General features: G+C 32.8%; 3 protein-coding genes across 4 annotated transcripts; 2 read left to right on the top strand and 1 right to left on the bottom strand.

The window, feature by feature from the left end:
• Positions 1-561: 561 nt before the first annotated feature.
• Positions 562-3,595, bottom strand: LOC105784204 (uncharacterized). Its single transcript, XM_012610039.2, has 3 exons — positions 2,531-3,595; positions 1,901-2,049; positions 562-1,042 (listed from the first exon to the last, which is right to left on the bottom strand). The coding sequence occupies exons 1-3, from the start codon at positions 3,467-3,469 to the stop codon at positions 793-795; spliced, it is 1,338 nt and encodes a 445-aa protein (XP_012465493.1). The 5' UTR covers positions 3,470-3,595; the 3' UTR covers positions 562-792.
• Positions 3,596-6,487: 2,892 nt separating this feature from the next.
• On the top strand, positions 6,488-13,254 carry LOC105783910 (K(+) efflux antiporter 5). 2 transcript variants are annotated; one of them, XM_012609654.2, is made up of 20 exons: positions 6,488-6,949; positions 7,464-7,507; positions 7,982-8,049; positions 8,142-8,226; positions 8,363-8,424; positions 8,657-8,732; positions 8,900-8,974; positions 9,417-9,488; positions 9,589-9,672; positions 9,767-9,835; positions 9,939-10,016; positions 10,129-10,217; positions 10,350-10,446; positions 10,540-10,593; positions 10,698-10,793; positions 11,179-11,367; positions 11,461-11,538; positions 12,104-12,148; positions 12,260-12,355; positions 12,944-13,254. In XM_012609654.2, the coding sequence occupies exons 1-20, from the start codon at positions 6,721-6,723 to the stop codon at positions 12,983-12,985; spliced, it is 1,728 nt and encodes a 575-aa protein (XP_012465108.1). In that variant the 5' UTR covers positions 6,488-6,720; the 3' UTR covers positions 12,986-13,254. The 2 variants fall into 2 exon arrangements, with proteins under 2 accessions (XP_012465108.1, XP_052489149.1); XM_052633189.1 differs by lacking the exon at positions 7,464-7,507 and having other exon boundaries at positions 6,793-6,949.
• Positions 13,255-16,133: 2,879 nt separating this feature from the next.
• LOC105784115 (probable aminotransferase ACS12) lies at positions 16,134-19,061 on the top strand. The gene is made up of 4 exons (XM_012609943.2): positions 16,134-16,654; positions 16,751-16,885; positions 17,433-17,593; positions 17,681-19,061. Exons 1-4 carry the CDS (start codon positions 16,298-16,300, stop codon positions 18,534-18,536), a joined length of 1,509 nt encoding a protein of 502 aa, XP_012465397.1. The 5' UTR covers positions 16,134-16,297; the 3' UTR covers positions 18,537-19,061.
• Positions 19,062-20,944: the final 1,883 nt, after the last annotated feature.

Genomic DNA, 20,944 nt, shown 5'->3' on the forward strand with positions numbered 1-20,944 from the left:
ATTCTAAACAAGAGTTATTTTGAACTTTCACCTCCTCAATAAGAGTTGTTCTAGTATAACAACTAGATTATATAATAATTGTTCTAATTAAAACTTTTTCTAAACATAACTATTTTAAACATATTTACCCTCCAACAACATTGTTCTAAACAATTATTATTCTAAAAAAAATATTGTTGCTCCAGAAGAAATTAAAAGAAATGATGATCTATTAATATTAGCACAATTTTTAAAAATATAATATTATTTATCTTAAAGAAGACATTTATAAACTATTTTAATGTCACATCAAGATCCCGTCGCTCAAGTATCCTATTACTTTTCAGCATTTGGCATTATTTTAGCAAAAGGTGATAAACGCTGTTTGTTGTTTGTGCTTATCGAGCTCAGCATGTTCAGCGGCAAGGTGATCCATCTTTTCAAAAGCAACACGGGGAAGACTGCAAACCTAGTTGGGCCATGATTTTATGTTAAGATCCTCTAGGAAGCGATGCCATGGCAACAACGTGCCCTGAGATTTAAGACCGCAAACCTCCTAACTTTTGACTTTAGCATGCACTGTTAAACAGGAAAAAACATGATTCGTCTAACAGGCTTACAACGTTATAGAAAAACACCCATGTTTCCAATTTCATTTACAGCGGGGAAAAAGGGAAATAGACAAGGATACTAAAAATAAATATTTCTGACAAAGATAAATACAAGTGAGAAGAATGGAGCTCTTAAACTTCAGAGGCTGGTCTGGCTTCCAAATGCACGAGGGAAGTAGCATCATGGTAGCAATGTGTGATCCTAAAGAAAACCTTCAACCCCACGTCCTGCACTAACTTCCTGATAGATCACGAGTGCTTCTTCCATTACTTGAGTTTGAGCCAGCAACTGAGCTCTTTTCCTCCCAGATGGATGTGTGGAGAGATAATCTTGCATCGGTGAATCCCCTGCAACCTTTCCTAACTTCTCAAACACTTTGGGAGCAACTCGAGGATCATAGCCAGCACATGCTAGCAACAATAGCCCAATGTAATCTGCTTCAAGTTCCATCCTATCAGAGATGATATAAGGGTTAAGTACTGAGAATGACTGTTTAAAACATGGTTGCTTTCAGAATATTAGAGTAATTTTACAGGTCAAGGAAAGATAGAAGGCAATAAAACTTTGAGAAGGGAATTCTTTTGAGTAAATAAATAAAACATAAACAACCTCACAAAAGCAAGAAATCCTCATATGTGCTTATTCGTGTTTTTGGTGGGATTTATGTTATCCAGACTCACACAAGTATCAAATATCAGTATGTGTCTTACATGGATGTACTATTTTTTTTCCTTTTTTTCATATATTTGGAAAATCATACTCTCCTTATCTAGATACAAATATGTTTCATCCTGACTCCAGAGTGTTGGATAGCAATACTTCTAAAAAGAACAAGAATAAAAACTTCAAGTAACATAGGTGAGGGATGACGGAGTAGATCAGTTGTATTTCAGCAAATCCAATTGCGTAGCCTATCGTTTAAGATAACAGAAAGAATGAAATGATCTTTCACCAGTCGTTGGCACGTTATAAAGAAGATAATGATGATGAGGTCAAAAGAGAAGTCATTCACAAGTAAAACCCTCAGATTCCATTTCTGAAAGAGATTCTATTTGCTTTGCAATTAAGCATAGTAGGATGCCGATGACAATTGCAGCATTTACGCCTTGGGAGAACTAAACTGGACCATACATTCAAGAATTTAGGCAGACAGGTAAAGAGGTATTGAATTCCGGGGGTTCCAATTATAGCAACAAGTTTTAGAGAAAACTCGATGTTTTCTCAATCCTTATTGAAAAACTCCAATTTCTACTTGTGTACTACATAATTCAATCAACATTCGACAGAAGAACTATAGGAACATACATACCTCCGAGAGAAGGGGAGCCTCAAGAGGAGTGCAGACATTTTGTCGGCTAAATCGGGCATAATGAACTGATAAAGTATCAATTGTAGGATGTCAAGCCACAAATCCTTTGTTATTGTTTCGGCTATATGTCGAGCCACGGTATGTCCAACCTAATCAGACAAACACAACAAACAAACATCATCCCCACATCCATAAAAGAAAAAGATAACAGCAATAAGGCTCTGCTTGGAATGGTGGGAAAAAATCGAAATGATGGAAAATTGAAGAGTAGAAAATTAGAAAGATGGAGGTGTGCTTGGTAAGAGAGAGAAAAAGGGAAAGAAATATACTCTTTTTTTTCTTTACATCCAAAAATAAAACTGAAAATGTTATAATTTTGAACTAACATCCATATCTCTATCATTTTCTCTCTCTTACCATTCCAATTTGTTCATTCCATTTTAGAAAGATATTTTTATGCATTGGGATGAAAATTGATTATCCTTCTATTTTCTTTTCTCTCAATTTTCTTTCCTACCAATCATAGTCAGAATTTATTTTCCTATCACTTTTTCACTACCTCCTCTCATCCCTCCACTTTTACACTCAACCAATCACACCCACACATATAAGCAATATATAGTTATATACCTCATGTCCAATTATGGCTGCTATCTCGGCATCAGTTCTCAAATGCTCAAGCAACCCCCTGAACACGACAATCTTCCCACCAGGCAAACAAATAGCATTAACAACAGGCTCGTTGACAACCAAAACTTCCCAATTCAATCCTTCCAAATGAGATGTTGTCGGTTGTGATCCTTTCACTTGGCTTGACTTCCTACTTCGCTGAACCCACTTATCGTCGAGAATCTCATCTTCACGAGACCAGTTAATCCCCAAGTTGCCTTCCTTCTCACTCAATGCCGCCATTGTATCATGTACACTCTCATGTTCAAGTGAACTCTCCGGCGATGCATACTCCAAATCACTCCATATTTGATCATGGCTCAACCCTCTTTGCAACGATTCAATAATATGCTTAGCTATCAGCGTCACTCTCACGCTTTCCGGGTGTATTGCAGGCAATATCTTACCCTTAAAAGCTGCTTTCAGTTCCTCAAACTGAGATTCCCCCATTTGTTTCTCCGTTTCTTCAGACAAGAGCACTAAATGTTTTCGTTTTGTATAAGGAACAGTTTCTAAATTCCCAAAATACACTGTGACCAAAACCCCTGAACCAACCAAGACAATAATCATCGCTTTCCTTGGATTCCAGTGGATCCACCTTCGCTGACCCCGTCGCCTAAAATGTTGAACACCGTACCAGTCGACATAGTAAAATCTCTTGGCACCATTAAGAAAGGGATCATAGGTATAGTTATTAGAAGAAATTCCTAGTCTTCGTGATATAGAAGAATATGAAGATAAGCCAGAAAACTTAGCTCTGGTAGAAGATGAAACCGAAGAGCCAAGGTTCCGGCTGATTATTGAAGACGAATCTCGGATCGGAGAACTGAAAATAGGCCGTGAAATGAAACTACTGCGCAGAGTATTAAACATAAGTTTTGCCCTTCTGCAGTATGGCATGAGGTTGGAAAATGGTAGTAAGTCAAGCCATTCGACGTTTGTTTACTATTCTTGAGAGGGGAACCGGAGAGAATTTGCTGAAAACTGAAATGTCGACTGTCTGGATCATGGACAATAACAAAAGGGCGATATGGATGAAAAAGTAAATAAATAAAGCGTCAATACGGTTAAGCTTAGTTAAAAAAAAATTATAATTTCATCATTAAATTATTTTAAAAAAATTATTTAAATTATTGAGTTATTCCTAAGTTTTTATTTAATTTATTAGGTTATTAAGTTTTTTTCTTTTAAGTTTTGCTAATAAGTTTCAAGTAATGATTCAACAATCGGTACGGTGAATTAATACTCATCAACGAATAGAATAATTTAACTTAAATCTAAGGCAATCTAATGGCTAATGTCGGGGATTGAAGAAAAAAATTATTTGAATTTCAGTTCGTAAATTCGTGACGTCCAAATCTATTTTATAAAAAAAATTGAACTGTAAAAAAAACGAAAAGAGAGATTTCGATTTGTGCAGACAGTGCATACAGAAAAAGTCATATAACATTAATTTTAATAGCCAATGGCTTAAATAAAAACTTTTAAATAGTTGAATAATTAAATTGTAACTTTTTAATTAAAGTAACCTAAACAAAAACTTACCCGTAATTTAGTGATTAATGGTATAGTTTACCATAAATAAACTATACCAACATAGCTTCAATTTTATTTAAATTTAGATTTCAATCACTTAATTTTTAAAATTATGTAATAACCATTAAAGTTATTGAATTCTCACCTTGGATCATTCATCCTTTAATTTTGGTTACAGGGATTAGATGCCATGTTGACTCTTGAAATCTAGTTAAAACTAGTTTTCATTCCCGTTCGATGCATGGGTTATTCTTGTGTTTTATAAAATTGTTATTTAAACAACAATTGAATAAACAAAAATTACAACGTATATTATAAGCGATAAAATATAAATTAGTTAAAAATAAAATATAATTATTATAAATGTAAATTAAAATAACTATTTATTTATAATGTTAACGGTTGGATGATAAAAAAATCATGATCTCAAATAGTTCAATGACCATATTGTAACTTTTTATAATTGAATGATTAAAACAAAAATTTATGCACATTTAAGTGACTAACCGTGTAGTTTAACCATCCAAAACAAATTTAGATTCAATCAATATTTTCTCAATTTTTATTTTTCAATTTTTACTAGTTCGGCGCTATTGAAAGATCTAATTAAATTATAATGATTAAATATTGAACCAATAAATTTTAATTAAACCGATTAACCTAATTAATTTGATCTAATTCTTACAACTATACTAATATTACATTAGGAAAGTAGGAAAGTTTTGCGTTGCTTTCTTAATATTATATTAGATAGAAATGTAAACAATACGGGTGGTCACTTAACTATTAATAAATTTTTTATTTTGTTTATCAAAATATAAAAATTACAAAATAATCATTAATATTATTAATTTATTATGTCTTGGTGGTTCACAAAGTCATAATGTGACACATTAACTCACTATTATGTAGAATCAATATCTAATTTGGCCCTAAACTATAACTAAATCATTAGTGACTAAAATGTAAGAGAAATAGTAAAAATACAAAATGAAACTCGACACATGTGAAAATCAAGGTCCAAAGTTAGTCTAGTCAGTTGAAATTCTCTTTCCTTGTTTAGTTCTTATTTCTGAAAAAGTTTAGGGTTTAAAATTTTATATTAAACTCAATACCTACCTATTGATTGTATAAATAAATAAAAATATACTATTGAAAATATTTTAAAAATAAATTATTTTGTAAATAAATAATGCCTTTTCACAATATTCCTAATGTAAACCCTTCATATTTTTTTACATAATGTCTAAAATTATCTATAACCACTTTCTTAATTCATAAATAAAAGAATAATATATTTTAATATATTCAAATTTACATTCTCCTATATTAATAATAATACACATACAAAAAAATTACAGTTGAATAGAGGTTTAACTCGAGGAAATAGAAGTCTAATTGAAGCCATTATTGACCTTGCCTTGTCAAATCATAAATGATAAATTGACTTTAATAAAAGCAACAAAATGTCCAACTTTTGAAATGTACATATTGTAAAAAGAATGTTCCATCTCATTTTCTTACAAATTGATTAACCTTTTCGAAAAAACAACCCATATTTATATTTTTAAAATAATTTATTTTATATTACATTTTAAAGATATTATTTCTTCGTATCATATTTAATTATCTATACTATATATTATGTCTAGAGTTACCTATGGACCTGGACAGCTTACTCGACTGATAAGCTCAACTTATTAAATTTATCTCTTTGACTAGATTGACTCGATTCGAGTTTAATTTAAATAATAAAAATATTTATAAAATTAAGTTTGATTAAAATATGTAAAATATTAATATAAAAACATTTTATTAAATTTTAAACAATAAAACAGAATTTTAAGCAAATTAGGATAAAACGAGTATGAGTTTGAAACTATTTTGAAATTCGACCGTGATCTAATTTATAGACAGGTCTAATTTAATCTTAATTGGATAATGACTAAAATACTATTATTTTACAAGATAAATTATATTTTTTTTGAAGGTGTTAATAATTATTACATAATTGTATTATTTTACATTTCTCATCTGTAATTTATATTATTAATAAACATTTTATTAAAATGATGTCGTAAGTTAATTGAACACAAACTAAATTAAGAAAATTATAGAAATAAATATTTCGTATTTAAAATAAATTATATTATTAAGTTTACCACATGTATATGGTGTAATAATTTTTATAATTAAGATAAAAACAAAATTATTAGGGATTGAATCAAAACTATCGTGCTAAATCAAAAGTGTGATAGAATTAGTTTTACGTAATTATATTATTACATAATAAATTTTTTTTTCATCGGTAATTTATTTACATTTCCCGTTGTTCTTCGTATCTAGTAGTAAACATAATACGCCGTAATAATAGTAAGGTCTTTTTATTATTGACGCGCCCGGCTATTTTCACAAATATGATCTCCGCCGGACAGTTAAATCCCAATTAACGAACCCCACCTACATCTATAAACCTCCCTCTCTTCATCCAGATTTCAAATTCCCAGAACATCCCCTTCTGCATTGTTTTTGTGTTTTTTAATCCTGCAAATTTGCTTTAAAAAATTTGAAAGAAAGGACAACAAAAAAGGAAGAGAGAGAGAGGGATTTACAGAATGGCGATTTGCTCCTCGAGACGTGGAGTGCTTGGATCCGTTTATTGTTTGGTGGTGGTGCTATCATACGCGAGGATATGTCTATCGGCGAGATCTGATAATGAAATCCGGGAAAGGTTTTACGGTAACCTTGTGAATTCGTCGGCGACGGGTACCGGCGAAGGGAGTATTGCCAAAATGTTCGATCGGGTTCTTGAGAAGGAGTTCTCCGAAAATGATCAAACTGAAGGTTTGCCTTTTCTTTCCCTGTTCATTATTTTTATATGTTGGAATCCTTTAATAGGCCGAGAAAGCACAGGGATTATTTTTTTTTTTTTGAAAAAAAACGAATTGCTGGATCTTGATCTTTATGCTGGAGGTCTTGTTATTTTACAAAGCTGCAGGCTCAATTTTAAGTTTAAACGTTCAGTAAAAGCGCAAACATATTCTATTAGTAGTTAAAATAAGTTCCACATGAAAGGACACTGAAGTAAAAACAATATAGCTAGAAGACTAGTTTGCTTGCTTTTGTTTTAATTATGAACAAGAAGGAAAAATATCACAATATTTGTAGCTTGACTTGTATGGCATCGAACTGAAATTTAAGCAAATTAGAATCTTCATTTCCCTTTTTACATGAATCTTCTATGATCATCATTTAGATCTCTGAATGATCTAGGAGTTGCGGTTAATTTATGCACAATTTATTGGCTCTTTAATTCTTTTAGCTGATACTCTATTTTCCTTTTTTCTTCTTTTGTTAGGAACTGATGCAAGCAATTTCAATACTAGTGTAGCTGATCAGCAAGTAGGTTTGGCTCTCTTTTGAAGCCCATTGCTCCGACTGAAATTCTTTTTTTTTTTCTTTTTATTGTTTTGATACTAAGGAAAGCTGGATTATAGTGTTTCCTCTGTAGGTTCACTCTTTTACGAGTATATTGTTGCCAAGGCCCAATTTCTCATTTTGATTTTTAGTAGATTTATGGTTTTGGCTTGAGCTCAGATATATAAGCCTGTTACATTTGTTTTCTTCAAAATCTTTTTCCAAACTTTAGTAGGCATCCGATTTTAAAGGAATAAATAAAATAATCTACTGAGTGATCTTGGTTATGTGTATGATCACTCAGGATCCTATAATTATTGAGGAAAGGTTGGGTTTGGATATCATGCATATTGGAATTATGTGCCCTTTATTACCTTTGTTCCTAGGTGACCCGTGTGCTTACTGTGTAGTTTTCCTTTTGGTGTCTGTTTTAAGGATGCTTCCTTATATGTTTTTCAGGCTGTACTGGAGACTGTAGCTAAAATCACTCATGAGAAGGGGAAGAGAAATGATACACAAGAGACAAAGTATGAGAATACATTTATTTTTGGAGGAATAAAAATTTAATAAATAATTTTTTTTTTTGTGAGTTGACTTTTTTTCCCAACATTATCAACAGTGGTACAAGAGCATTCCAGATTCAAGATGTCTTTTCCCTGGAAAATGAAGATTCTGATGAGACGACAACCTTGATTGATAAAAAGGTGGGTCAAATGTTAGTTCCTCCCCCCGGCCCCCCTCTCTCTCTCATGTGTAGCAGGATTAACTATGCAGTTTTATGTTGATTGCTTTTGCTTTTAATTGAATCCATTCTAATTTGCCTTTCTCATTTGATGTTAGGATAATGTGTTTGTAATGTCAAATAGAAAATCCAAGTATCCAGTGCTCCAAGTTGATTTGAGGTTAGCATCTTTATCTCCTTTATCCTTGCACTATCTGATACAGTCTCCGGTTCCATATTACTACAAGTTGGTTGGCATTGTGATGAACAATTGAAAACTATTCCTGTTTGGTTCTGGTGCTGCCATTGAGTTTTGATTATGAATATAACATACAACTGAGATTTATGGTGTAGTAAATTGTCCTGTTATCCAATAAAAATTATTTGTAACATACTGTATCACCCTTGTGCAGATTGATATCAGATTTGGTGGTTGTCATAGTCTCTGCTGCCATTGGTGGTATTATCTTTTCATGTCTGGGGCAACCGGTATGTTTATCTAAAATTAGCATTTATTTACTTTGCGTTCAACAGTTGTTTTTCTTTTTCTTGAGTTTGATATGCAGCTCTATCACGAAAGTTGCAAGAAAGAAGTTGTCTTTTTGCAAGAAAGAAGTTGTCTTTCTTTACTTTTCCTAAACCTATGCACATGATAGGTTATTGTGGGCTATCTTCTGGCGGGTTCACTTATTGGACCAGGGGGTTTGAAATTCATTAGTGAAATGGTACAGGTATGTTGTTTATAATAGCTCGAGCTTCTTGTTTCTTAATAATGGAGTTTTGTATGACTTAATGTTTTAGTACACGTTATTTTCTAGTATTCAGATAGCTTCACTGATGGTACCATGGAGGGGAAACATGCCTTATGATCCATGTTAAAGATTTTGTCTGGGAAAATATTTTATTTTTCTTTGTTAATAAATTCCTGAGACTTGCTTGGAATTATATCCCAAAAATGTGACTTTTCCCTGTTCATTTATTATTTAAAAAAATTTCAGCTGATAGCAGGTAATAATGCCTAAATTATATCATCTAAAATTCATTCTCTGATGTCTTTTGCAAAAAACAAAACAAATAAGAAAGAAAAAATAAAGAAAGAAAAGAAAATGCAATTAGTGATATGATTTTCTATATTTTTAATATTTTGGCGATATGCTCGTTCTTTTTTCGTAGGTTGAAACTGTTGCACAGTTTGGTGTTGTCTTTCTTCTTTTTGCTCTTGGGCTGGAGTTTTCTTTGGCAAAGGTTGGATGTTTTGGGAGTGAATTCTTACTTTCAGATGCTTTAGCATAGAAATTTCCGTATTTTATTTAATGAAAGCTGTTTCAACTAATTCTTTCTGCAGTTAAAAGTTGTGGGGCCAGTTGCTGTTTTTGGAGGACTACTTCAAATTGTTATATTTATGTGCTTGTGTGGCATAATTGCAGTGGTAAGGTCTTCCTAGCACTTTGGTCATGTCTCCAACTAAGAGCACTTGTAATTGTAAGATGGACACTAAAATAAGATATCTCTTAATCTTGCAGTTATGTGGAGCAAATTTATCTGAGGGTGTATTTGTTGGCTCCTTCCTCTCAATGTCATCAACAGCAATTGTACTTTACTATTCTCGATTATGTTGCGAGTATTTTTCTTTTATTTTTGGTTGCTGTTTGATGCACTTAATGGTCATCCATTCTTTCTTTATATTTTTATCAGGTTGTGAAGTTTTTAGTAGAACGAAGTAGCACTAATTCTCTTCATGGTCAAGTTACTATTGGGACTCTAATTTTTCAGGTTGAAGAGAAGTGATGACCTATCAAGTATCTATAATTTATTTACAATTTGGATTCAGAAACTTGTTCTTGTTGCTGCATATCCATTCATCCCTTACCTCTGGCCGTTTCAGGATTGTGCTGTTGGTTTGTTATTCGCTTTGCTCCCAGTTTTGGGTGGTAGCAGTGGCTTGCTACACGGGATGGTTTCAATGGGAAAGCTGTAAGTTCCTTACCTATCCTCTTTTACTTTTTGTTATCCTTCTGTTTCTGCCCTTATTTCCAAAATTAGCTTTTGAGCTGTTGTTGGTGGTTGACTTAAATGGATCTGACTCTTGCTGATGATCAATGTCAGGATATTGGTATTATCAATTTATCTTACTGTTGCATCACTATTGTCTTGGTCATTTGTTCCTCGATTCCTAAAGTTAATGATGCAGATATCATCTCAAGTAAGTTGTTAACATATTTTATCTCTTTTATTATGTAACTTGATTTGAATAAGTTCAAAATTTTAGTTCATTTGGTTTCATTTTGTTATCCAGACAAATGAACTTTATCAGCTTGCTGCTGTGGCTTTCTGCTTATTGTCTGCTTGGGTAAGTTTTGTGCTTGAAATGATTACAATACAACTGCTATATCGCTGCATGCAAAATTTCCCCATGACCTTTTTAACACTCTTGAACTTCTGTAATCCTCACAGTGCAGTGATAAGATGGGTCTCAGCCTTGAGTTGGGTTCATTTGTTGCTGGAGTTATGATATCTACTACTGACTTTGCGCAACATACACTAGACCAGGTAATCACTGATTATTGGCAAGGCCTCTTACCTATGTACTTTAGTGTATATTCTTATCTTTGCCTTGAAGGGGTTTATTCTATTTAACTTTTCAATTAGTGTCTTAAGAATTTTCAAGGCTTAGCTTGTTTACATTCTTATTTAGTCTGTTTTAGGTCATGCATTGTTAGTCCATGGGGGCATGAATGAAAATCTATAAATGCAAGGTCTATTCTATTTTGAGTCAAGGCTCAAGGGTTCATTCTTAATATTGGAATTTATGTACTGGTTAACGTTTTGTTACGCATTGGAGAGTGTGCTGTAGGAGATTTGAGCCTAAAATAGGCTAAGTGGATATATTTCTTTGTTTTGCCAGATTATTTTATGAGCTGTGTTTCTATTCTAGGTGGAACCAATTCGTAACCTATTTGCAGCACTCTTCCTTTCTGGTATTGGGATGCTCATACATGTACATTTTCTGTGGAACCATGTGGATATACTACTGGCCTCTGTTATACTAGTTATTGTTGTTAAGACTGCTGTTGTCTGTGTGGTTGCCAAGGCTTTCGGATATAGTGTTAGGACATCTTTCCATGTAAGTTTGTTTTCCCACTCTTATGCACAAATAGCGTCTTGTTTTCTTTACATAATTTGTGCATTCTATGCACTTTGTACTTTTATCATATAGGTTGGAGTGTTGCTTGCTCAAATTGGAGAATTTGCTTTTGTTCTTCTAAGTCGTGCCTCAAATCTTCACCTTGTTGAGGTACCTCTTTCTTCCTTGCCTTTTTAAAATGTGAACGTTTGTATCTCTGCATGTCTACAATAAAGTTTTTTGTTTCTTGACGATTGATCTCCTCATCCTTTGAACATTATTCTCATTTTGTCATGCCCTTACAGTGGTTTTCAAAAGAATGTTTCTTAATTCTAGAAAAAGGAGGAAAGATATCATGTGCATGAATTGCTGATGTGCTTGTTGGTCTTCAGTGAAAGAATGATATGCTGGTTAACAAATGTAAAGTATTGTGGTCTCGTATTATTTATTTCTGAAGCAGGTGTGCTTGGGTTGGTAGGAAAAAAAGGGGGGGGGGGTTCTCGCACAGAAAGAACAAGAATGACTACTTTCTTGTTGCTTCAATTATGGATGAAACAGTTCAGCAACATTTTCCATTTATATGAACGCATTTTGCCGTAAAATTCTTAGCATTAAATATCTTTTCCTGTTGCTTCAAGCTTGAAATTTCTGATGCTTTTAATTTGTTTGAGCATGTTTTCATCATCATTGTAATTGTTTTGTTGCAATTGTTGACTTCATTTTGGTTGACATGAAGGGAAAGATGTATCTTCTTCTTCTTGGAACGACAGCTCTCAGTCTGGTAGGTTTCACTGATCTGGAAATTACACTTTGAAGGTTTATAGTATGCTTTTCTTTGTCCCTTTCATGGCTGGAAGCCTGCAACATTAACAATAGCAAACTACTTATGCAGGTAACAACACCTCTTATGTTCAAATTGATACCATATGTCATGAACTTGGGGGTTCTTTTGCAATGGTTTCCCTCAGAAAGCAGCTCAACAAATGAGGTCTCTTTTTCCATCTTCATGGAAATACATTATTCTCACATATGCATGCACATAGCTTTGCATATAGACATGAGCGATCATTAGCAATCTCTAAATTACCAACCTTCTCCCTTAGCTTATAGACTTTTATCTAAACAAATTTGAACCTTACATGGAAAGTGGGCGTCTTTTCAAATCTGTAATGGCATCATGACACTCATCTACTCTTTTGTCTACCGAAGTCCTCATGCCACTAGTCAGGCGAGGAACCATATTAAGAGAGCAGTATTTGAAACATGCTAAGCTAAAGCGGACATAATGTTTTTAATGCATTTGTAATTATCGCATTGCAACCATTTTCGATGTAAACATTCTCTAGCATTGAAAACCTGAGCAGTTGCACAATAACTGAGACTTTACTTGGTATGATGGAAAAGAGCGAGGAAGGAAAATTTATTAATCATTTTATGAACAAATTTTCCATCCTCGCTTTATTTCATCATTCATACAAAGCAAAATCTAAAGTTGAATATTCTGGGAGGGGTGGGGGGGGGGGGGACATTTTGATGTAATACTAATTTGTTTAATTTTGTTTTTTGTTTTTGGCAGGAGAAGGTTTCCATAATTGAAGCACATAATAGGTTACACTGACCTTCAAGTGTTATGGTAGTCAGGTTATACGGGTATTACACTTTGGATCATAGTCATTTGCAAGTATTAGGGTTTAATATCGCGCCAAATGTAATTGCTGGGGTCTCTGTTAACACGTGATAGTGTCAGTTCCATTGAAAGTCAGCTGAAGTCTCATGCACGTTCATATATATATATAATATTCTTTGTGATTCTTTGTATAGTATATATTGATTTTGTATTTTGTAATTTGTATTTTGAGCACTCAAGAGCCGATTCTAATCTTCTCATGTTGCGAGTTGTAACCCTATACACTAATTTTGGCTGGAAGGTTGATTGAGCTTTGCATGGATTCATGCCCCTTTGGGGCCGAAAAGGAGAAGTCATGAAATCTCTATCTTGATGTTGCTACATAAGACGTTGTTTTTCTTTTTGTACTGTAAAATTTTAGAGTATTAGTACTCACAAATACTGTGCACACACACGGTAGGACACACGCACTACGTCTAAAAAAAACAATTGCCTAAATAAAGACCTGTTACTTGTTTCGAGCTTGGCGGCTCAAAATCAGGGTAGTTTTATAAGTGAACAGCTTTTGGCCGCCTGACCTGACATGGGAGTTTTAAAGGGTTATTAGTTTTTGATATTATTTATGTCTATTTTATAGTTTATGCTTGGAGTTCGTTCTAATGATATTGTCTTTAAGGTTTAAATCATTGCATCTAACACTTGTTGGTCCAAAGGGTTATTTAATTTAAATTGGTTTTATAAACTTTTTTTTCGAGTGCAGGTATACAATTTTTTTTATTCTCAAATGAAAGGGAATTTTATTTCAATAATACAAAAAATTTTATTTATGAAATTGGAGTGGAAAAAATTATTTATGAGAATGGATTGAAAAGAACAGTAACGCCACTAATACTTGTAATATTTTGGTACATAGCCTATGGAAAGAGGCTAAAATATTGGAGGAAGAAGAGTAAGGGTATTTTTGTCTGTTAAAAATACCAACAGTTGAAATCTCCATTGCTGTTGAAATCTCCAGCTGATTTTCAGCTGACCAGCGTGGTGAAGATGCCTTCTCACTAGACTGACCTGCTGAACCAAACAACATACCAATGAGGTTGGCACCATATTTTCCCCCCAACTACACCTTACTGGCATTAAAAGCCAAATCAAAGGAAGCATTAATTTAAAGCCTTAATTTAATCACTTTAAATAAGACAATTGATTTCTTTCAATTAATTGTTACGTAATACATTAAGTGATTGACATGGAATATTTTTTAATAACTTTTACTAAAATTTAAGGATATCTTTATAATTAGTATTCTTTCTAGAAAGCTAATGTACGTACACCAAAAATTCTGCATTAAAAAAATCAACACTCTTCGGATTCTCGCCTTTAGAGAGTTGATGAATAAGCAAAATGCAGTTGTAGAAGAACCACGAGCCCACAGAAATCATTCTCCGTAAATCCACCGAATAATAAACTAAATCAAATATAAACCCAGCTTTATGCTCACCTTTTGGAGACGTCTCCATAGTGACAATAGAGTTGGTTCCATAGCAGCGAAATGAATCACCCTTTCACCGGCCAATCAAAGCTCATAACTGATGTTGTCTTCCAGAGCCTCATCCGACCCAATAACTAATTCTGCCTCTTGAATTGAAAGCCCTTGAAAAGCCGTTTCCATAGCGCAAAATCAAAACTGACTGACGCAAGACTCAAAACATGCAGGATAAGCCGAGAATAAAAACCCTCAGTGGCGGCGCCAATACTTTTTAGAATTAACATTATCAAAAATACATTAAATAATATTTTTACAGTATTATTTGATAGAATTTGTTATCACCAAAAGTTCATAACATTCCTTATTTAATTAGATAAAGTAAAAATACTTATGTGGAATATAAGCAACGCACGTGATTTTAAATTAACAAAAAATAATTAATCACATATTTTTAAAGAAAGATTACTAATATTAATTAAATAAAGGATAATCTATAAAAATAAACACTTTTATCTACTTCAGGTTAACATATTTTAATATTTTAGTCACTGAGCGGTTAATTGCCATTAACGGTGTAACGGTAAACTTACGTGGCACGTTAAATCATCATTTCAAATAAAAATTTTAGGTTAAATTATATAATTGGTCCCCATATTTTTTCGTTTTGAGCAATTTAACTTTTTTTCTTTTATGTTCTTTTAATTTTCTTTATTTTCCATACTTTCCTAATTCTCCTTTATTTTCCTCCATTCTCCATCTCTTTTAACATAATTTTTCTATATTTTCCATTTTTAAATCTAGTCCCTATACTTTTATTTTTGAACAATTTAATTTTTCTTTTTATTTCTTTATTTTCCTTTTCTTCTTCCCTTTAGTTTTAACAGATGGAAAACATAGAAAACCACATTAAAAATATGGAGAAGGGAGGAAAACAGAGAGAGAAGCAAATGAGAACGAAAAATAAAGAAAAAAAAGAAAGTTAAAGGAACATAAAAAAATTTAAGTTGCTCAAAACAAAAAATATGGGGACCAATTGTATAATTTTATCTAATATTATTGTTTGAAATGATGATTTAACGTGCCACTTCAGCTTACCGTTAACGATAACTAATGGCTCAAGAACTAAAATATTACAATACATTAGCGTAAGTGACTAAAATATAACCTAAGAAAAATAAAAGTGGCTATTTTGATAATTTACTCTTAATTAAATAAAATTTAATAAATACATTAGAGATTAGGTCTCCATAAAATATAATGATTTGACTTGAAAAAGATTTAGAAGAAAACGTAAATAAAAATATACTGTAAATTATAGTAGTCTATCGATAATTTTGTCATCTAATTATAAAAATTATAAAATAATCATTAATTATTTATAAATTTTATTTGATCACTCAATTATAAAAAGTTAAAAATAATCATTTAATTATTTAATTTTATCTTCTTCTTTTTTGTTACCGAACTATCTTGAATTTTTGAATATTTTCATTTTATGAAAAAACTAAATAGTTTTAATGATTATTTTGTAATTTTTATAATAAAATGATAAAAAATAAAATTTATTAATAATTGGATGAGCAGTAATGTAATTTACCCAATAATATATAAAAGAAATTCAGACAGACTCGCTTCAACAAGAAAAGAATACTAGAATAGAACAGAAACAAGAAGAAAAATATGTTTTGGTTTCTCATTGTGTCTTCCAAGGTCTAACTCTAAGCCATCAAAACAAAATCTATTCTGAAACCACAAGCAGCTGCTGTCGGGTGGGTGGGTCATAACCCTCACCCGTAGCTCGTACCCGAGAACCCACCGCCATGCGTCTCGTTGTACCTCTCCAAGGTGTTGCCCAAGGAAGAGGAGGCCTACTCCTCGGATCTCTTATCCCATGCGCCCTCTTTTACTTCCTCCAACTCTACCTCAAACGACGTCGTTCTCCCTCCGATCCTTCTCCTCCTTCCACTTCCTCATCCAACCAGCCGGGGATGACCAGACATTCTTCACTCTCCAATTTGCTTTCACGCGGACCGCTTCGGATATCTTCCCTCGCCACTTCCATTGCTAAACCCGACGACTCCCCTTATTATATGGGGTTGGATAGGGCCTCGGGGGATCCCTATCACAGAATTGCTAACCCTGATGGGGTTATCCAGCTCGGCTTGTCCGAGAATAGGGTAACCCCTTGCTTTTAAAAGATGCTTCCTCTGCCTGCCCTATGTTACTTCTTCAAATATTTATGTTGCTGTTTCCATGCTTTTTTCCTTTTACAGTTGTGTTTTGATTTAATTGAGAAATGGACGTCGGAGAATTTGAGGGATTGGGTAATGGGAAGAGAAGTGGGCGATTTGAGCATTAGCGGGATTGCCACTTACCAGCCTTCTGATGGTACAATGAAACTCAAAATGGTATTCTCCACATCTGTATGTAATTTAAGTTTCTGTTCATTTTAGAGTGAATTTGATGTGTGGTGCTGAATTATCTGTTGTCTGTTTGTTGGTGAAAATGTTATCAATCACAAGTAAAAATAAGCAATTTCTGAGTATTTTGTGTGTGTATCAACGTTGTGGAAAAACAGAGTTTCATGTTTTCATGCCTTAATTGTTATCATATAAGGCAAATAAATAAACTTAATTGGTTTAAGAGCTTAAGAGTCAGAGATGCCATGTAATCTTCTTAGTTTCGGACTATACGGCTTTTTTTCCCTTAACTGTGAGGTACATACTATTGAGTGCTGTGGAGGCGTGGAGCTAACTTTAATCTCTTTTTTCTGCACATTTGTTCATATTGATGGTGCAGGTTAAGAGATGTGGAGCTACGATGGGAGCTCTATGCTTTTGTAGTTTATACTTTTTGCTATCATATTATCACCAAGCATAATGCAATTGGAATGTCGTATGCCTTTTTGAGACTGTCTGATCTATTTCTATGTATTCATTTTTTCGTATTTTACAGGCTATGGCAGGTTTTATGTCACGTGTTATAGGAAGAGATGTGTCATATGAACCATCGCAGATGGTTTTAACTGCTGGTGTGACTTCTGCAATTGAGACGTTATGCTTCTGCTTGGCAGATCATGGGAATGCGTTTCTTGTTCCCACACCTTACTATCCTAGGTAATTATTCGTCCTTCATCCCCCCCCCCCCAACGCACACACAAAAACAATGGTCCTATTGGTTTAATTAGAAAAGAATGTCTTCAGCTTTGACAGGGACATGAAATGGAGAACAGGAGTGGAGCTAATACCTGTTCATTGTCGGAGCAAAGACAATTTCGTGTTAAGTATCAGTGCGCTTGATCAAGCATTCAATCAAACAAGAAAGCGAGAAACAAAAATTCGGGGAATTCTCCTTTCAAACCCTGCAAATCCTGTTGGCAATCTACTTTCTCGGAAGATGCTTGAAGCTCTTTTGAAGTTTGCCGAAGAAAAGAACATCCATATCGTATCAGATGAAATATTTGCAGGGTCTATTTACGGGGAGAAAGAGTTTGTCAGCATTGCTGAAGTTGTTGGTTCTGAGGATTTTGATAAGAACCGGGTTCATATTGTTTATGGGCTATCAAAGGACCTCTTTCTTCCGGGAGTTAGGGTTGGAATGATCTATTCTTTTAATGAGAATGTTTTGGCTGCTGCTAGAAAGTTAACTAGGTTTTCTTCTGTTTCTGCTCCGACCCAAAGACTACTAGTTTCAATGCTTTCAGATACAAGATTCATTGTGGAATATATTCAGACCAATAAAAAGAGGATACGGGATATGCGTGATCTATTTGTGGCTGGTCTGGAAGAATTAGGTATTAAATGTACAGATAGCAGAAGTAGCTTGTATTGTTGGGCTGATATGAGAAATTTAATCCCTACTTATGGTGAGAAAGGGGAACTTGAGCTATGGGAAAAGCTATTAAATGTGGGTAAGATTAATTTAACACCTGGTTCAGCTTGCCACTGCATAGAACCAGGATGGTTCCGGTGTTGTTTCACAACCTTAGATAAGGATGATGTTCGTGTAGTCATGGAACGGATTCGAAAAGTTGTTGGTAGTCGTACATCATGCGGTTGAAATTTCATTGTCTGTCATGCTCAGATGGACAGTTTCTAAGTTGGATTTTAAACATGGAACAGCAGCTTAATTAAGACATTGTTGCATTGGAGGCTTGTAAAATCATTTGGAATGGTTTTCATGGTAGTCTCTTCTTGGCCTGGTTCTACAAGGATTTTGGTCTTGGTTGGGGAATTACTTCATTTACGTTGCAATCCTTGAATCAAATTTATGGTTGTTCCAAAGGCAAAGATACAGCAGCATGAAGGAGGTCTTTCCTTGAGAAAATCCTGTCACACATTCAGCCAGGCAGAGAGTAGATGGAATAGCATGGTAGATAGATGATAATGTTGGTTTTTTTATTTTTTGGGCAAAAGGAAAAGAAAGAAGATTATTTGAAAATTACGTAAGGAAGAGGAATTGGAAGATGAATTTTATTTCAATCATGACTTTCACAAGGATAACTTGGCTTTTACTTCAATTGTGAAATTAGGTATTTGAACGGTTATGAAATTGAACAAGTTTAAAATTTTCGATGACTCGAAATTATATTGAATTTTATTTTTATTTGATATATAATATAATTAAATTTATTTTATGATATAAACTAAATTTTCATATTTAAAGTTTTAAAATAATTTAAAAGTTCTTGAAAAATTATTTATTTTAGAAATATTTATGAGAAAAGTAGGAATCCAAATTATAACAACGATCCAATTTCCGAAATTTAAATGGAGGAGTTTTCAAGATGAATACGGAATTAATAGAATTATGAAGTAATTAGTTGGATAAATTAATAGTTAGTGAATTAGGACTAAATTGTTGAAAGGGAAAAGAAATGAAGGAATATAATAGAGAGGGACTTGTAGGTAATTAAAACAAGGCCTTAATTATAATTTGGCCATCCTTAATATATGGTTAATGGATGAACTCATTTTCATCCATTGATTTCCACTAAGTTTAGTAACCATAATTCATCACCATTAGATTAATATTATTAAATGTAATTATAGTGAAAATATAAAACAAAAGATGAAAGATGTTAGTCGATTATCATCTTCTTTCACCGTTTGAAGAAAGAAAGAAAATTCTCAACAGTTCTTTCGTTGTGTTGGCTTTGAATTTTGTTAAATTATTAGATACAGCAGATGCGAGAATTATGAAATTCGGTTTAGTTTATCATTGTTAAATGTTTAAAAGTTAGTGAGAGAATGATGATAATTTTGGAAAACACATCCTCGAGACTCTTAGATTATTCATTATAATTCCAATATCATAATTAGATTGAAATGGGAGAATGATGAGTTATACAAAAATCGGATGTTAGGGTTCTAAGGGGTTAAAGTTTATATATATAGGGACAACGTAGAAAATTACTTTAGGAGATCATAAATGAATTATAAATTATTGGGGGTTAAAATGTAATTTTATTATTATACTAACATGTAAATCCATAAAAATTTAAGGGACTAAATAAAAAATCTACTATTTAGGGGAGGGGAGCAAGGCCACTGCTTGCCTCCCTCTATCTTCGTCCCTGTGCATATACATGACGTGTTTAATTTAAATGACATATATGTATGAATGTGCGAATCTAATATTAATCCATATTTGAATTATCGCACGTAACTAAATATAATGTAGATAAATCAAAAGGCAAAAGAAAGAAAAAAGCGACGCATAACGATCACAATTTATGTTAATATAATCTGCTTTTCTTACACGATTCTATTGAATAGTTGTACAAAACGAATATGAAAAAAAAAACTATAAAATTTAATATTTCTTTAATAATTTACTTTATATTTAAAATGTTATTTTGACCAAAAATATGTCATTAAATTTCTTTAATAATTGAAAATGGATAGGAGTGATGTGAAATCACAGTTTCGTATAATCCATTCTCTGATTACGAGTGTGTTGGTTTTTAAAATTGTTTTGATTTTTCTATTTTTATAATGCTATGGGTGCAGTTGATGGGTTTAATAATTTGTATTGGGCAATCCGAAGAGTCAAAATCGTAGGCCTAGTAGTAAAAATGTGGTATTAGTATTAACCTGCTCTACAACTAATTCATGTTTCTTTTAGGACTGCTTTATGTGTTTTGATTTGGACTCAAATTCTATGAAGACCAGTCAAATACTGATGTGTTAGACCAGTTTAATATATATGATTTTAAATTAAATACAAATAATTTTATTTTTTTTAATAATCTCATTACAGATTTTAATCGTATCTGTTGTTAGTATAACTAATACACAGTTAGTTGGTTAATAGTAGTTAGCAGTTAGCAGATATTAGTTAAGTTGGTTAGTCTGTTATAAGTCTACTACTATAAATATGCTTGTTGTAAATGTGTTGAATATGTGAGTTTAATAATACTTCTTGGTATTATATCATAACATGGTATCAGATTTTCTTTTATTTTT

Source organism: Gossypium raimondii, chromosome 7 (genome assembly GCF_025698545.1).
Source record: "Gossypium raimondii isolate GPD5lz chromosome 7, ASM2569854v1, whole genome shotgun sequence".
In the NCBI taxonomy this organism is placed as follows: Eukaryota; Viridiplantae; Streptophyta; class Magnoliopsida; order Malvales; family Malvaceae; genus Gossypium; species Gossypium raimondii.

Coding starts and splice junctions, on each gene's coding strand:
- LOC105784204 (XM_012610039.2), bottom strand. CDS start 3,469: ATGCCATACTGCAGAAGGGCAAAACTTATGTTTAATACTCTGCGCAGT. Junction 2,050..2,530: donor CAGCCATAATTGGACATGAG/GTATATAACTAT, acceptor TTGTCTGATTAG/GTTGGACATACCGTGGCTCG. Junction 1,043..1,900: donor AGGCTCCCCTTCTCTCGGAG/GTATGTATGTTC, acceptor CATCTCTGATAG/GATGGAACTTGAAGCAGATT.
- LOC105783910 (XM_012609654.2), top strand. CDS start 6,721: ATGGCGATTTGCTCCTCGAGACGTGGAGTGCTTGGATCCGTTTATTGT. Junction 10,218..10,349: donor ATGGTTTCAATGGGAAAGCT/GTAAGTTCCTTA, acceptor GATCAATGTCAG/GATATTGGTATTATCAATTT. Junction 11,368..11,460: donor GTGTTAGGACATCTTTCCAT/GTAAGTTTGTTT, acceptor TTTATCATATAG/GTTGGAGTGTTGCTTGCTCA.
- LOC105784115 (XM_012609943.2), top strand. CDS start 16,298: ATGCGTCTCGTTGTACCTCTCCAAGGTGTTGCCCAAGGAAGAGGAGGC. Junction 16,886..17,432: donor GTACAATGAAACTCAAAATG/GTATTCTCCACA, acceptor CGTATTTTACAG/GCTATGGCAGGTTTTATGTC. Junction 17,594..17,680: donor CCCACACCTTACTATCCTAG/GTAATTATTCGT, acceptor GAATGTCTTCAG/CTTTGACAGGGACATGAAAT.